A 16371-nucleotide genomic window follows, 5' to 3' on the forward strand; every position below is an offset into this window, starting at 1 on the left:
AAATGAAATCAATGATACAACATGTCATCTTTTTCTCAGATCCATGTTTCCAAACATAATTATATGACCACATAATGATTACTCAAAAAAAAAACAACACTTGTTTACAAACTACTTGCCTCTTTATCTTCACCAAAATCTTTATCACCGACTGGTAACCCCTGACCGTCAACAAATCAGTATCTATGTGTTCAATTTCATGAGATCTAATCTACAAATATTAATAGCACTTGCGATATTATTCTCTTCTCCATGTAGAAACAAAAATACTTGTATGACCATATCATTCTTTATCAAATAAGAGAAACGTTAAGGAAAAACTCTTTATCACCTTCTCTTCGGATGTTTCTCGATCAGCAATTGTTCTACTTTTTCCCTAACCACCCAATCGTATCCATGTGTTCAGTGACATTGAAACAAAACTACAATTATAATTCTTACTACAAGTCTTGCTGGTTCAACAAATTTACCTCACTATACACACTCGGTGACGACTCACTGACCATGTCACGTTGAATGTTCTCAGGTTGTTGTGTGTCATTGTTAGGATCAAATAATGAGCTCAGGATGGTATTCATTTTTCTACGCCCATCTTCCAATGTAGATTGTGCAGCAGATCCATCCTCCTTTGCTTTCTTCTACAATAAACAACCTCCAAATTATTAACATTTCGCTTCCTAACAAACATCTCTTAATTAGGAAATTGAATCATTGTGATACTTGTTTTACCTCATCTTCATCACCGATGTCTTTCATCTCTGTATCATAGATAGACTTTACATCAGATAAATAGGAGACTCCATGAGAGTCCTGCGACATATAATATAATGAGTACCACATTTTTGCGTTTCAAAAGGAACACAAATTTATCTCTAAGGTTTTCTCTGCTTACAATGATTATAGGTTTGCTTTCTGTGTCATATATTGGAATGTCAATCGAACTTAACCTCTCCATGCTACTTGACACTACCTGTATGTAAGTTTTTCAATAAGATGGATCAATATACATACATTGAAATTTAATAAAGTTTGAAATTTCCACAACCCACTTACCCTTTCTGGCGAAGGAGTCCTTATTCAACAGGAACATTGTCTCCATGTTCGGTCAATGAGTAATTTAAGCAATGTAACAATTTAAAATCTTGTAACATTGTCTCCCTGTAACAAAATCACATGTCACCCACCTGAAACTCTTCTTTCGTCTCACCGTCTCTGTATTTTACACCACTGTCTCCACCACAGTTGCTAGCCTTTGTAAAGTTATAATCGCTAACAACCTGCTATTACATATCTATGTCAACTAACACCATAGTTTATTTCTACATAACAAAACAAATAAGAATTTAAAAAATAAAAGTATGTCTCTAACCCCATTTTCAATAGCTCGCAAATCACTCTCATCATTCACATCCACCTTCGATCCCGAACATTTTTGCAAATGACTTCCCGTCTGCTTTGACACTACATTGTGTAAGGCACACTCCAGTTCGTCTAAACCAAACCTAAAACAAATGGGATAACTATTGACACACCTCAATGCCCTTGACCGTTAATTTAGGACAAACTTCTACGCCAACTTTTCCTCAAATCCATTCTAACAAAAATAAATAAACAATAAGTATAGGAGCAAATCAAATCAGATAATACATACTCTGGGAAATTGTTACTAACCCCTGCCGGATAATCAACAACATATTGATGCCAATTGTGACCACCGTCCAGAATTTCCTCACCAATTGGGTCGACCTCAGACGTGATAACATCCTCTGTCTCATCTTTGGCGTTCAACATTGAATCAGCCACATTATCAACACCAATGTCATCATGTGGGTCCCCCTTCAACGAGATATCTTCGCTAGCAGAAATACTTTCACTTTGCTTTTGATTGGAGTGACTAACACTTTTCTTATTGTTCCGGGAAACTTAACGAAATTTTCTGCCCAACACTCTTCTCTTTTTAAGCCCTTTTAACCTCCCTTGCATTTTCTTGTAATGCCCCTCTAACCTTTTGAACTTGCACTTCATATTCGGACCTAAGATCAACTAACTGCTTCCCGAACCAACACTTGAGTTCAGACAACTCATTACCTTCAACAACGTCCCCCATTGTAGGAAGTTTCTTTTTTTAAAACTCCCTTGTCTAACGGAAAGTGTTTGCGACTTAGCTCCTTGGCGGCAGACAATGTGCTTTCTGTGTACAATCTTCTCTTTATTGTCTTTAATAGTAATTAAAGGCAATGACATATCCCCTCCTGGCCACTCATTCTTCGAGAAAACGTGTCCTCTAACTATATGCGCCACCATATACATTATCTTTCTGTCTTTAACTTCATCATCCCACTCTCCCCAGTCCTCTTCCGGTGGATCAACAACACGATACGGATTAACAACCAACTGTGGACACCGATATGTTAGTAATTATACTATCCACGTGGTCAACTAAAGAAATTTAACAAATGACGGTTCCAAAAATACTAGACAAATCAAAACACTTACTTTGTCAGCTCTTTCCGTGACATGAATGTCTCTCAAATTAAGGTTGTTTTTGGCAAACACTAGTGAATCCCATTCCAATATGGTCCTCCTGTCATTAGCCCCTGGAATCTTCTCCAGCAGCCCAGATATGTTGCTATACGCAAGTAACTGTAGTGCCAAGGCAAAACCGGACAAACGGATAGTCTTCTGCTGCAATTTCTCGGTGAATGTAGCAACCACATCCTTAGATTTATCCTGGCCTCTCATTAGCAACCTACTCTCTGGCCTCATCGACACTATTGTCTTCAAGAAAAATTCTTGCCCCCAAGGAAAAGCGAGGAATGTATCTACGTCTTCAAGCATCTTCACATACTTGAAAGTCGGACGATGTGTCTGGGTTTTGGCTATTAGGACACCATCAACAATTAGAAGCAGAGCAAGCCGAAGTTTCTTGTTCCCATCTTTCACTAATGGGTCTTCGAAGACTTTACTAACATCCACCAATGTCTTCTTCCGATCTTTTCCAATCAACTCATCCCATAAACTTTTCTCCTCAGGTTCAGGAACATGGTCGTAATCTAGGTCGTATTCTTCAGGGAACTCACGGCAATCCAAACCAGTCATATCACCAAACTCAACCAATGAAAACCTAAGTGGCTGTCCACCAAACACTGTCCACAATTCATACTTCTGTTTGGATATTACCTGTCTGTATAGTAGAGCGTGAAGTAACTTGCAAGATATTGGACACTCGACAACCGGTAAACTAAACAAGGATCCCAATGGTGAATCCAAAATCCGATCCATTTCAGGTGTCCCTTTCAGCAGATCGCGTATTACATTGAGAATGTCGGGCTTTGAGTAGATGTTTAGCCTCACATCTGGGTAGCGGTCAGTGGCAAATAAACGTGGGGGAAGCCGAATATCCCACTCTGAATTACTCTTCTCCGTCGTTTCTACAATAATTTTGGTTGGTGACGAAGGTTTTTCAATTGATGGAGGTTTGAACACTAGTTATACGGCGATTACTTATCATCGGAATAGATGCACGACCACTGACGAAACGGTAAACGGGAAAAAACGGTAGATATTATTGCAGACTACGTCGAATGGATTTCCCCAGAGATCGACGGCGGCGGATCTAGGTTTCCAAAGTGACGAAAGATGATAAAAGAATTTTTACTTCGTGGTCAAAAAGTTTTATTGAACCCAATAATTTTTCAGTTAAAAAAACGATGAAAAAAATTATCTCCTTCACAACAAAACGATGTCGCTTTACGTTCTAGTTACGATTTGAGAGTCTATGTCTGTTTTATCACAGACCAAAAGTGCCCCAAGAAGTGTGCCATTTGCACAATTTTTTTACAAAAGTGTCCTAGAGTGCCAATCTCCCTAAAAACATCGAGTAAAGAAGGGGGTTTTATTGATAAAAGAGTAAATAATGGGTTCAATATCATAAACAAATTTAAATATGGAGTACGGAATCTATAATATCAGTCAATTCCTCTTCCCAAAACCCTAAACTCCACCTTCCGTTTCAGATCACACGAACCAACACTTCCAAATCCATTGTCTCTGCTCTCCAACGTTTCTTCTTCTTGATTTTGTAAGCTTATTTCCTCAATTCTAATCTCACTTTCTTATATAAAGTTTCAATTTTTATTCGTTTTCCAGCTTACGATTGTACATGTTTACTTACTGGGATCTTGAATCTGTGGACTTAGTAAAAGTTGCTGTTTTGAATCTTAAATTTTGATGATGAATTGAGTTAATAATGAAGTTTGGTTACCTGGGCTGTACTTTGTTTCTGCAGATTCATGGTGGTGGTTTAGCTCATGATTTTGGATGTTTTAAGAACTCTTAGAACTTCTTCTTCTTCTTCTTCTACTAGAGCTCGTATTGTTCTTCCAAGTTGTGGTTTTTATTCGGTTAGTACAAGTAAAATGCGAGATATCAAAGTCAAATCTGACTCAAGGGAGCTGCTAACATCATCTGATGAAGAAGAAGAAGCAGCAGCTCAGATTAGAGAAAAGGAGATATCTTCGTCGTCCTTGAGTGTTAAATCCACGCCTGAGATTGAGAAAAAGTACGTTCATCGGGTTTACGACGCGATTGCTCCACATTTCAGCTCTACGAGGTTTGCTAAGTGGCCTAAAGTTGCTGCCTTTCTTGAATCGCTGCCTTGTGGATCCGTGATTCTTGATGCGGGTTGCGGGAACGGCAAGTATTTGGGGTTGAACCCGAGCTGTTTCTTCATAGGATGTGACATAAGTCATCCGTTGATTAAAATCTGTTCGGATAAAGGGCAAGAGGTTCTGGTTGCTGATGCTGTTAATCTTCCTTATAGAGAGGAGTTTGGTGATGCAGCCATCTCTATAGCGGTTTTGCATCACTTAAGTACAGAGAGTAGGAGGAAGAAAGCTATTGAAGAGCTGGTTCGGGTGGTTAAGCCAGGTGGATTCGTTCTCATTACGGTTTGGGCTGCAGAACAGGAAGACACGTCGTTGCTCACCAAATGGACACCCTTGTCTGCAAAGTATGTTGAGGAATGGGTCGGCCCAGGTAGTCCAATGAATAGCCCTCGTGTGAGGAACAACCCGTTCTTTAGTCTTGAGAGCATTCCAGAGACTGAGGTGAGTACGAAGGAGCAAAAGGCTGAGAACAGCCCGTTCATTGGTCTTGAGAGTATTCCAGAGAGTGAGGAGGGCACGAGAGAGCAAAAAGGTGAGAGCATTATCCCAGAAACCAAAGCCAGTATAGTAGAGCAAAAGGATGAGAACTGTGTTGAAGAGTCATTGGAGGCTCTGAAGAAGAGTCAACAAGAGTACTTTGTTCCATGGCATCTACCGTACCACCGTGCTGAAGTCAGTGGTGCATCTGCACCTGCACTTGCAAGTGGGCTTGCAAAGAAAGACGACAGAAAAGGAGCTGTTGTGTACAACAGATACTACCACGTCTTCAGTGAAGGCGAACTTGAAAGGTGTGTGACTTTTGCTCTCTATCGGTTATCGTTAGTCGTGTTTGTTAATATTGTTAACATGTGGTAATAATCTTTTCACACAGGTTGGCATCTGGAGTAGGGAATGCAATGATAGTTGATAGATTTTACGATAAGTCCAATTGGTGTATTGTTCTTCAGAAAGCAGTTTTAAACCAAGATTGATCATCTAGTGTCTGGTTTCAAACTCAGATACACTTTTCCAAATCTTTCTGAAACTGGAATTCCATTGCATATGTAATCGAAATTATCATTGCATTTTTCATGGTTGTAGTTGAGATTCTGTGGCAGCTCATTTTCCCTGCAATTTGTTGGCTTTATGGGGTTTTGTATTATGTGTAACACAAATGAAAGAAAAAAAATTCTCTACATGATAAACAAAATGTAAGAAATTTGATTTGTACAATACAAATGTTATTAGTGATTTCATACACTACTTAAAATGACTGATACCCAATTGAAAAGTAAAGTTCCTTATTAGAGGCTGTCATGGTGCTGAAGCATTTTTGCCATTGCCATGGTATGTGTCATGTCTTGTCTTGACAACCTAGGAATTGAAGATGTCCGTTTTGAGAGTGATTCCAAGATTCGAAGACACCTACACTTATATCCGAGACTAGTGAGATACTTGGAACACAAAGAAGAAGCCTAAAGCCATCCTTCAAGTTTCAGGGTCTTCAATGACCAAGTCTATAAGTTGAAGAAGAGAAGAAACACTATGGGTTTGAATGAGCTGACAAATCCGTCTATGAACCGGACCGCTTTCATATTATAATGATAGTCCATAATGCAGTGGTTTTTGTCCGGTCCGAAAATAGAGTGCATTGAACCGCAGACAATAATTCACTCTAACCATAACATCGATTCAAAGCCAATGTATATTGTTCAGTTTTTAGTGTGTAAAAAGAGTATGTTTGGAGAAGAAGGAAAAAAAAAGGTTCATCTTAAGAAAGTTGGGCCGTATTAACGGGCCGAGTGTTATGACTTGTATTTTAGAAAAGCCCCTCAAACTTGAAAAATATTACAAGAGTACCATTAGTTCATCATCGTCTTCCTCAGAATCATCTCTTTTCTCCGGCTAAAACCCCCTTTCTTCAACCAATCTATGTGAACGCTGTCTTCTTTCCGAGAAAATGGTATCCGTTTTATTCCAATCTTCTTGTTCTTGTTCACTTTCTGGCTTTCCCTCTGTAAAATTCGGAGCTCGTCTCGTTTCTCCTCTCTATTTCGCCGGAACTCATGTACAAGTCACTTCCGGCGGTGGTCTTCGAATCGGACAAGGTAAAGGCTTTTCACAAAAAAAATTCAAATCTTAGTAATTTATTTGTGTTAAAGCCTTAGAAATTTCGAAACTTTGTTGTCTTACTTGCTTCTACATGGCCCATATGCTGTTCTTGATTATAAAGGATTAATCTTTAATTGCTTACAAATCGAAACATTGATCTCAGTTTCTAAACGTGCTTACAGACCAAACTATATCTTATTGCAGTATAAAAGGTACCTTTAGATATGACTGGTCTGTGATTGTTAGTTATAAGTTGTGAAATCTCAGGATGTTTACTGAACTTGAAGGGTGAAAGACCTCAGAGATTTGTTGTCTCAGCGGTTGTGGATGATAAAAGTGTTGTAGCTAAAGAGGAGAAGAAAGAAGGTGGTGGTTCCGAAAAGGTTGTAGATAACCAGAGAATGACCAAAGTTTGTGATAAGCTCATTGAGGTTTTCATGGTTGATAAGCCTACACCATCTGACTGGAGAAGACTGTTAGCGTTTAGCAAAGAATGGGATAGTATCCGGCCACATTTCTACAAACGGTGTCAGGAAAGAGCGGATTCCGAGGATAACCCTGAGATGAAGCATAAGGTTCATCGGCTTGCAAGAAAGCTCAAGGAGGTGAAAAACTTTGAAGCTATTGGAACTATGTTTCCCTTCCCTTTGGAATTATTTTCAAATTCGGTGTTTAATTGTGACATTGGTGCTCTTAATCAGGTTGATGAAGATATTCAAAGGCATGATGAGCTTCTGAATGTTATTAAGAGGACACCACCAGCTGAAATTGGTGAACTTGTTGCAAGACGACGTAAGGATTTCACAAACGAGTTTTTTGATCATTTGCATACTGTTGCTGAATCCTACTATGACAATCCGGATGAGCAAGATGGTAATTTTGTGCCTCTTGTGAATTAATTGAAACCGTTTGCCTAACCCCAATGGAACAAAACAATATACTGATATTTGTTCAATGGTAACTTTTTTTGGTAAGCTCTTGCCTCGCTGGGGAAGTTGTCTATTGCGGCTGTACAAGCCTATGACACTTCAACAGAAAGCATTGACGCACTAAACGCTGCGGAATTGAAGCTCCAGGACATAATCAACTCCCCTTCTCTTGATGCTGCTTGCAGAAAGATTGATACTTTGGCTGAGAAGAATCAGCTTGATTCTGCGTTGGTTCTTATGATCACAAAAGCATGGTCTGCTGCTAAGGAATCTAACATGATGAAAGAGGAGGTACTAAACTCCTACATTCAATAGTAGCAGAGAATTGGAATTAGTAACCATATGGCGTTTTTCTTGGATGAGCATATTTTCTTTGCATCATCACATTGAAATCATACAAGTCGTAGAACCCACATCATTATTTCTGTCACCCATTTGGTGTTGGTTCTTGACAGGTAAAAGACATACTGTATCATTTGTACGTAACAGCAAGAGGGAATCTGCAGAGGCTTATGCCCAAAGAGGTGAGAATACTAAAGTATCTACTATCCATAGAGGATCCTCAGGAACAATTGAGCGCTCTACAAGACGCTTTTACCCCTGGGGAGGAGCTTGAAGGGACTGATGTAGACTACTTATACACGTAAGGACGAGAAAACTAGATCGGTTTAGCTTTATATACATATTTACGTAGTTATGTAACCTCAGGCTGAGTAAAAAATGGAAACTGTGTAGGACGCCGGAGCATTTGCAGAGTTTAATAAAGACGGTGTTGGAGGCGTATCATTTCAGCAGAGAAGGGAGTCTAGTGAAGGAAGCCAAAGACCTTATGCATCCTGAGCTCATTGTCAAAATGGAAGTACTCAAGAAGCTTGTTGAAAAGAAGTATTTATGATTCAATGATTTTACTGATCATAATTTCTCTTTTTGTTACTATGTATTTGTTGTATATGGTGTATGACATTCTTCAGGTTTCACACAGTTTTGATACCACCATAAGACTAAACTGTAGAATCTTGCATTTCTATGAATAGAATATGTGAGACACTTAAACATCGTGCACAAGATATATACTTCCCGGAGTACGTAGTTTGATTCTTCTTGAATATAACACATGCTTACTGTTCATATACATGTTAATTTTGTGTATGAAAGCTATTCCTTAGGGAGAGTTGTGGTATTTTGGCCTAGGCTTGTACATCCCCGTATGTCATATACCAGAACATTTTATAAGGTCTCTTTCCAAGCGCCGTTCCTCGAACCGGCGAATTTTAAACTTTGCCAAAGAGTCTTTACAAGTAAACTCTTTTAAACTTTTGGCCTTTTGAAATAATAGTCGAAAGTTGTGTAGGCTCCACTTAATTACAGTTGAAAATTTGAAATTATGGGTTCTCGAGCATTTTATACTCTTCCTGGCTATCAAAAAGCACAGGACTTCGGAGTGAATAAGTAAAATTCCAACTTTTAATGTGAGATATTTCTTATTTTCCACTAATACCATTCATTAATAAACATAATTACTCCTTTACCCTTGCATTTTATAAACTCAAATTGTATTTCTCTTTTATATACTCAAATTAGTTTACCGACGAGATATGACGGTACAAAATTTTCCGACGAGATCTTCCGGTTACAATTAGCTCCGCTGTCGTCGTCTCCGTCTCTCTCGTCCTCTGACTTCTTCAATTCCAAACTCTCTTTGAATTCTATAATTGTTTTTCTCACATTTCAGTCAATTGATTCTGCTAAATTTTGTGAAGAAATGTTGCTTTGTTGAGGCTCCGTCGTTGTGTTCCATCATTTTCGGCGATATTTGTCAACTTTGTCTAGCTCTAAAGTTAGTTTAGTGAACCGATCCTGTCCAATTTGGTAGTGGTTACTCTCGATTCGCAAGCTCAATTTGGTAGTGGTCGATCGAAAGCTCAATTATCAAATCTTAGAGATTTGGATTAGGTCGTGACTATGATTGAGTTATACTCAGTTTGTGGGAGTGGAAACAAAACGATAGAGGAGTATGGGAATAGGCTTTCTTCAAGGATGAATTTGATATCAAACTTAGCTATAGGCTTTCTTCAAGGATGAATTTGATGGTAGAAGATTCTCCACCAATGTATTTGCGGAATGATCGTCAAGTACAAATGTTTATCAGGAAGTTTCAAGATGATCCTGAGTTGAATCGTTTATGTGTAACAGTGAGTGAATACATTGTATTTTTCTTACTGCATTAGTATATCTTTCCCATATTTGATGTTTCATTTTTTTTATGTAGCTGCCTACTGATTTTGGTGATGTTGAAAGTAATATTCAGTCAGCTACTTTAGAGAACAACCGATGCATTCAAGATTTGCAGTTTTCGGATAGTGATATATCTGTTGCATCAGTTCGTGATCTAACCAAGGTAAACTACTCTGATATTTGTATGTCAGAAAAGTCATCCTAAAGTCTTTATTAGATATGAAGGCATTCCCTAATTGTTATATTTTATATGTACTTATGTTTGTAGGAGTTTCATGAACCAAGTGGAAGTGGCGCCATAGTTTCTGAATCACATACTGATACCTATTCAACTGCTGAAAAAGTGATTTATGATGGTATTCCTATAGGTTTTTCATATCACACTCAAGCGACTGATTATATACATGAGGGGAAATATCTCAAAACAAAGCAGAGTTGATGATGAAGATTCGGCCGTTTGCACTTGAGTTCAAGTTTGAGTTCAGATCTTTGTGGTTAGACAGAACGATTGATATTGGGATGTGTTGATCCTAGTTGCAACTGGAAGATGCGTGCAATGAAGCTGAAGTCATCTGATTTCTTTGTAGTGATTAAGTATATGGGCGAGCACAATTGTGATACAACGTACAGGAATGCGAACCATAGGCAAACCACTGCCAAACTGCTTGGTTCTTTTTATGTGCAGTCATTTTGCAGAAAAGAAGGCTGGACTCAAGCCAAAACAGTAACTCTCCTAATATGACAATCACATTTTTATCTCCATCTATGTGTTTAAAATTGTTTTAAGGTTTATGAATCTTTTTTTACCTTATTTGTTAAATTGAACTTTTCGGTTAACTCTTCAAGAATTGCTCGCACTCTTCCTTTTCTCCATTTGTTCTCATACATAACTTCAACTTCTTGCAGCAGATGTACACACTGAGACAATGAAGGTGTTGGTGATTGGTAAGAAACTGTGTCATGTCCACATAATTGCTGAAAATATATTAGAAGCTTTTAGTACATGATTAAGAATGCTTTCCCTAACATTCAAAATACAAGTAAGAAACAAATTATTACCTCCTTAGAAATCTGAGTCTCAGAAACCCTCACGCACTGTATTTTGTTCAATTGGAGAACTGTCAGATTGACGGATCCCACCACCACACTGCAAGTAGAAACCGGTTTTAGGAAGCTTTAGTACATGATTAAGACTACTTTTTCTAAAATTTAATTTACAAGTAAGAAACTAATTCTTTAGGAACCTGTCAATTTATAAGTAAGAAACTAATTCATTTTACAAGTACATGATTTAGGAATCTGAGAGTTAGAAACTTGTGTCACATGCTCTATATTTTGTTCAGCGGGAGAACTGGTAGATGGACGGATCCCATCATCTTTGTACAAATTTGTAATTGGAGAATTGGGGAATGGAGGGTTTGTAATTGGAGAACTGGGAAATGGAGGCATTCCACTATCTTGGTATAGCTCCTACAACACAAAATGAAAAAGGATAGCAGTTAGATGCATGAAAAAAATTTCTTAAAGAGGAAGCTGGAAGTTGATTAAAAAAATATATATGTTTTACTTGATCGTCTGTATTAGTAGGTTTATATCTTCCCAGAATCTCTTCTATTTTTGATAACCGAGATTTGACATCTTTGAATCCATTTGTAACAATGTTGTACAGTTTGTTTAGTTTCTCCATTAGTGACTCTCCAGAAGAGGGTGGCTGAAGAGGGTGGCTTTAGCGTCTGCTTGTTATGAAATTGGTATGATCTGATAGCAATGTCTTCCATCACAGCCCCAAAATCTAATGCTTTTCTTTGTCAATCTTCAAATGTCAGTTTGTAGCCCATGTTCAATACTTCTACCAACAAATTCAAATCTTGGTCATTAGTGTCTTCCAAGAAGACTTCATCTTCCGCATCATTAGGTATTGAAGGCAATATGTGAATAACCTTTATCTGCACAAAAACATTTTCTGTTTAGTAAGACATTCCCAAGTTACTATTAGTCCTTTAAAATTAAGAGAAAATTCTTATTAACACAACTTACATTATTTGATGCTTCAATATTCTCCACTTGAGCAATTGATGGATTAACTGTGTGCATGTATTTTTCACACAGATATGTTGTTGGTTGCTCAATTACACTCAATATACTGAAAGATGACTGTAACATTGGAACAAACTCAAGAATCCCCAAGTTTAATGCCAACGGATATCCATTCAAGTCATACTTATTCTTCGTCAGATTTAATGGGACATTCTTCTTAATCGATGTAATCAAAAGATTATATGCATCTTTCCCCCAAGGATTTAGCTGAGATACCCAGATGCTAAGCTCTCTTAAGGTTTTTTGCTGGAAACTTATTCCTTTTGTACCTCTGAAAAAGATGCATTCAATCAATATCACCATCGCCAGACAGAACCTCTCATCTGCTTCCTCTGAATCAGTTTCTCGTAGAATATCACAAAGATCTTCAATTGTGTGAGAATTTTCAGAGTTAGCTCAGTCAAAAGATTCTTTCGTTCATCTTCATCACCCTCCCATGCAGAGCATTTCAATCCAGTGACCATATGGAATTACTTATTGAGAATCTGATAGGTTGTCCTCCAAAATGCAGCCAAAGTTCATTTTCCTTTGATACTTTTAAGCTTCTGCTCAGAAAACAGTGCACCATCTTCCCTGACATCATCAATCATCTTTTGATAACCTTCAAAATAGGTCCTAGAAAGGAATTCTTGATCATCTCATACTCTGTAACCGAGAGGATGCTTTTCACTTCCGTGATGCAATCATAGTTTGAAAACTGGTTTATTTTCACGTCTGATCTAGGCTCCTCTCCAATGTTGAAACAAAGTTGAGGAAGTTTGATTTATGCTGGGAAAGAATCACCCATGTCCTGCAACAAATAAAATAAAGACAAAAAACACAGATCGTGTCATCCTAAATTATATAGATGCTTTCATGAATTTAAAAAAACTAACATCAATCAGACTCTAGCATCTCCATTGTACTCAACAAAACTATCATCCCCATTGTTACATCAATCCGCTCTTGGCCATGTCTATGACCTAATCGTTACATGATGAAAACAACCCACAATCATTTCACCCAAATTGTTTTGGTTTTAGTTTTACACACAATCAATTCAAATATCACACACAATCATTTCAAATTACACCCAAATCATAAGAATCTACTGAAATTTTCACCCAAAATTGTTTAGGTTTATGTTTCACACACAATCGTTTCAAATATCACACACACACAATCATTTTAAAGTTCACAAAATCAAACCCTAAATCACACAATCATGGATTTTATAATCCTTTCAATATTTACACCAGAACGATAACCGTACGTTAAAATGGATCTGAAGCTTACTTAAATGGCGATAAACCAATGATAAAGTGTCGCGTGGGGAAGATTGATCAAATAAGAATATCCGCGGATACGAGATTCAACAAAAACACGGCGAGGAAAAACAAGGCTTGATCTCGATCTGAATATAGAGGATTTTTGGTGGCTAAGTTGATCTCGATCAAGGTATTCCCGAAACGGCGAGTCGACGTATTCCCGAAACGGCGAGACAAAGCGATTAGAATCCGGCAATGAGAACCTGGCGACAAGAATCCGACGAGATAGGCCAGCGATTTAGACCAGTGAAGCGACGAGAGTCCGATGATAAGATCTTTTCGTCTGAAGAGAGAGGAGATGCAAACAAGGGTTTGAGAAATGAAACTATTGGGCTTGTGGTATTTTTGACCCAAAAACTAAAAATGATAGTATCCATGACAATTGTCCTTAATTATTTTAGTCTCTAATGTTCTAAAATTTTATTACAAATCTATCCTATAATAGTTGGCTAACTATCTCCCTCAACATTGCCACCTCAGCATCCTAGAGTGTGCCACGTGTCCTTACAAAATCTCTTGCGCTTCTTGCCTCTTCTTCTACGTTTTACTAGCTGGGGAAGTTAAACATTCGATTAAGACCCATCACCTAATCTTTGAAGATGATATAACTGATTTCATCGCTCTCTTTTCTCCAACCCGATTATCTCAAACTTCAATATTCGTTGGCACAAATATCATCCAAATTATCTTTATTCGTCCACTGAAGTGAAGACTTCATATCCATTTTCTTAATTTTTCTGAGAGAATGCGTGATGGAGTAGCAACGGAAATTGGCCTTGACTCTTGCATTTAAAAAGGTAGATATTAAGTGCTAATTTCAATTGTTACATATGGTTTCTAGGGTTTTTAGTCTCATATCCTTTTCCCGTCGTGCCTCTTGAGTGGATCACTATCGGGCTTTTTTATATAAAAATTCCCACTTTGGTTGTTTAGGACATAACTCCATTTTTCCTTAAGAAAGTCGCTTCTACATGATGATATATATAGTGGATTTCCTCGTTTAAGACGAACCCTAGACTGAAGTCAAATGGTCCAAGATGCTTTCAGGTCGACAATTACTTTTGGTGTTTTGATTTTTAGGGGCTTTAACAATTTTCTAAGGTTTATGATTCTGATCTGTTACTGTACTTCCTTGGCACCATGTGAACTAAGATTTTGATGTTCAAGGTTTTATGTCTTGTCAGTTTAAAGATTTTTTTTAGTTAAGAGATTAGGTATGTGTCAGTTCCTTATTTCAGTTTTCATGGTTTGTCATGCGGAAGCTGTTCTTTGTCTTCCATTTATTCCTGATGACAAATTAACAAGCAATTAGCAAGTAGTTCAAGGAACACCACTATTTTAGGCTTTCAGATCTCAAAACTGAAACTCCATTTTTTACTTGCAAATGTTAGGAAATTCCCTCGCCATCATTCTGCATTTTATTTCCCTCTATATATGCCTACTAACAGATATAAATTTTTGTGTAAATGAGTAAAAAGAAGAGCATTTTTGGAACTCGTTCTAGTATTAGTTCCTTTTGTGTTTAATTATTTGTTCGCTTTATGTATTTAAATTATATATAACGGGTAATAATATGGATTTAACGTTTTTGCTTGCAAGTGAACGATATTTAAAAGGAATGTAGATTCTTATATCTTACTTATGCTACAACTTATGACACCAAACATTCAATAAGTAAAACAAAAATTCATTTGTTCTTGCAGTTTTTAAAGCGTTTAAAACCATTTATCTTCTTCCAATGTATTACATTGAGCAATGGATATACTCCTTGTCTGTAACAGGTGAATCATCATCAACAGTATGTCTTTGTCTGATCTTCTATGTGTTTTGTTATCATTTCCTCTTATAAAGTCAATTTTGCAATGACCGTAAGAAAAGTGGATTGTGTCGACTTGTGGCAACTGAACACGATCGTTTAAATAGACATGAGGAACTAGATGAAGAATAGCGAGCAACGCCCCTCAGGCTCAGACACAATAACAAAATATTGGTTGGAAACAAGGCTGACATGGACGAAACAAAAAGGGTATGTATGCAGTTGAAATGTTGAATGCTTACTTTCTTGATGTTTAGTTTGTAGTATATTGATGCATGATCTTCTTCTTCATGCTGTCCTAACAGCGAAGGGCCAAGCTTTAGCTGAGGAGTATGGAATCAAATTCTTTAAGACATTGAGCTAAATCAAAACATAATATGTGTCATGTTTTCCATTAATGTGTTCTTTAAATTACTGATGTGATTATAATTAGCGCAGGGTGCAAACAGATATAAAGGAGGAGGTGTGAATTGCAGGAGGTTGATACTCGCTCTTCTAATTATCTCTTGTAGTTTTGTAGCCTCAGGTATCACGATCCGAAATCAAGATGATGTCTCATAGTCTTCTACAACCGAAAAGGCTGTAGTCGATTAATAATTTTTAACAAAGACGGGGATTCATAGCTTTGAAATGATACGCTCAAAGATGTTTACTTTGTCTCACTGGACTGTATTTGTTGTGACTTTGGTCAAATGGGACAGAGACGCAACTGTATATACCGAGGATCTGTTTGGATTAATATGTCAAAGGTTTCTTATTCTCTTTCATATGTCTGTTTATTAACGAATATTTTAACGTAGAATCTTAGATGATTAAATCATCTTGGTTTAAGTATCGGGTATGGGTGAATCTTGGATCTGACAACAAAGTACTGAGAAAAACTTTATTTGTAGTCTTTTTATCTACAACTAGGGCCAGCTCAGGTTTTCCTTGGACTTTGTGCAATTTTTTTTTATCTTTTCATTCTGGAGGTCTTTTTCGTAGTTTTCAGAAATTTGGGATGCTTTTTTTGTCAAAAATATCAAATATTGAGTGCCTAAAAACCTTGTAATTTTTATTCAAAAATAATTTGACATGGTGCAAAAGCACCTCTTGCACCACTCCATCGCCGGGCCTTTCTACAACATGGTGAGTAGTTTTACGATTTTTGGTTCAGAAATCCACGAAATTTAATTATGCTACATTATGAGGTACATGTGAAGTGGAAAAAGAAAATTATTGCAAGTAGC

The 16371-nt window shown here is 37.4% G+C and overlaps 2 protein-coding genes and 1 long non-coding RNA gene across 4 annotated transcripts; all 3 read left to right on the forward strand.

Annotated features, from left to right (window-relative positions):
* Window positions 3951-5753, forward strand: LOC104777497 (alkylated DNA repair protein alkB homolog 8). The gene is made up of 3 exons (XM_010501771.1): window positions 3951-4081; window positions 4289-5455; window positions 5539-5753. Exons 2-3 carry the CDS (start codon window positions 4311-4313, stop codon window positions 5636-5638), a joined length of 1245 nt encoding a protein of 414 aa, XP_010500073.1. The 5' UTR covers window positions 3951-4081; window positions 4289-4310; the 3' UTR covers window positions 5639-5753.
* On the forward strand, window positions 6516-8742 carry LOC104777498 (uncharacterized protein At4g37920, chloroplastic). Its single transcript, XM_010501772.2, has 6 exons — window positions 6516-6754; window positions 7026-7363; window positions 7460-7631; window positions 7734-7978; window positions 8143-8330; window positions 8423-8742. Exons 1-6 carry the CDS (start codon window positions 6607-6609, stop codon window positions 8580-8582), a joined length of 1251 nt encoding a protein of 416 aa, XP_010500074.1. The 5' UTR covers window positions 6516-6606; the 3' UTR covers window positions 8583-8742.
* LOC104777499 lies at window positions 13899-15909 on the forward strand. Of its 2 annotated transcripts, none has more exons than XR_766296.2 (3): window positions 13899-14123; window positions 15030-15352; window positions 15448-15909. It is a non-coding gene; the product is annotated as an uncharacterized LOC104777499 (long non-coding RNA). The 2 variants fall into 2 exon arrangements; XR_766295.2 differs by having other exon boundaries at window positions 15108-15352.

The sequence above is a fragment of the Camelina sativa genome, chromosome 3 (assembly GCF_000633955.1).
Source record: "Camelina sativa cultivar DH55 chromosome 3, Cs, whole genome shotgun sequence".
Classification (NCBI taxonomy): domain Eukaryota; kingdom Viridiplantae; phylum Streptophyta; class Magnoliopsida; order Brassicales; family Brassicaceae; genus Camelina; species Camelina sativa.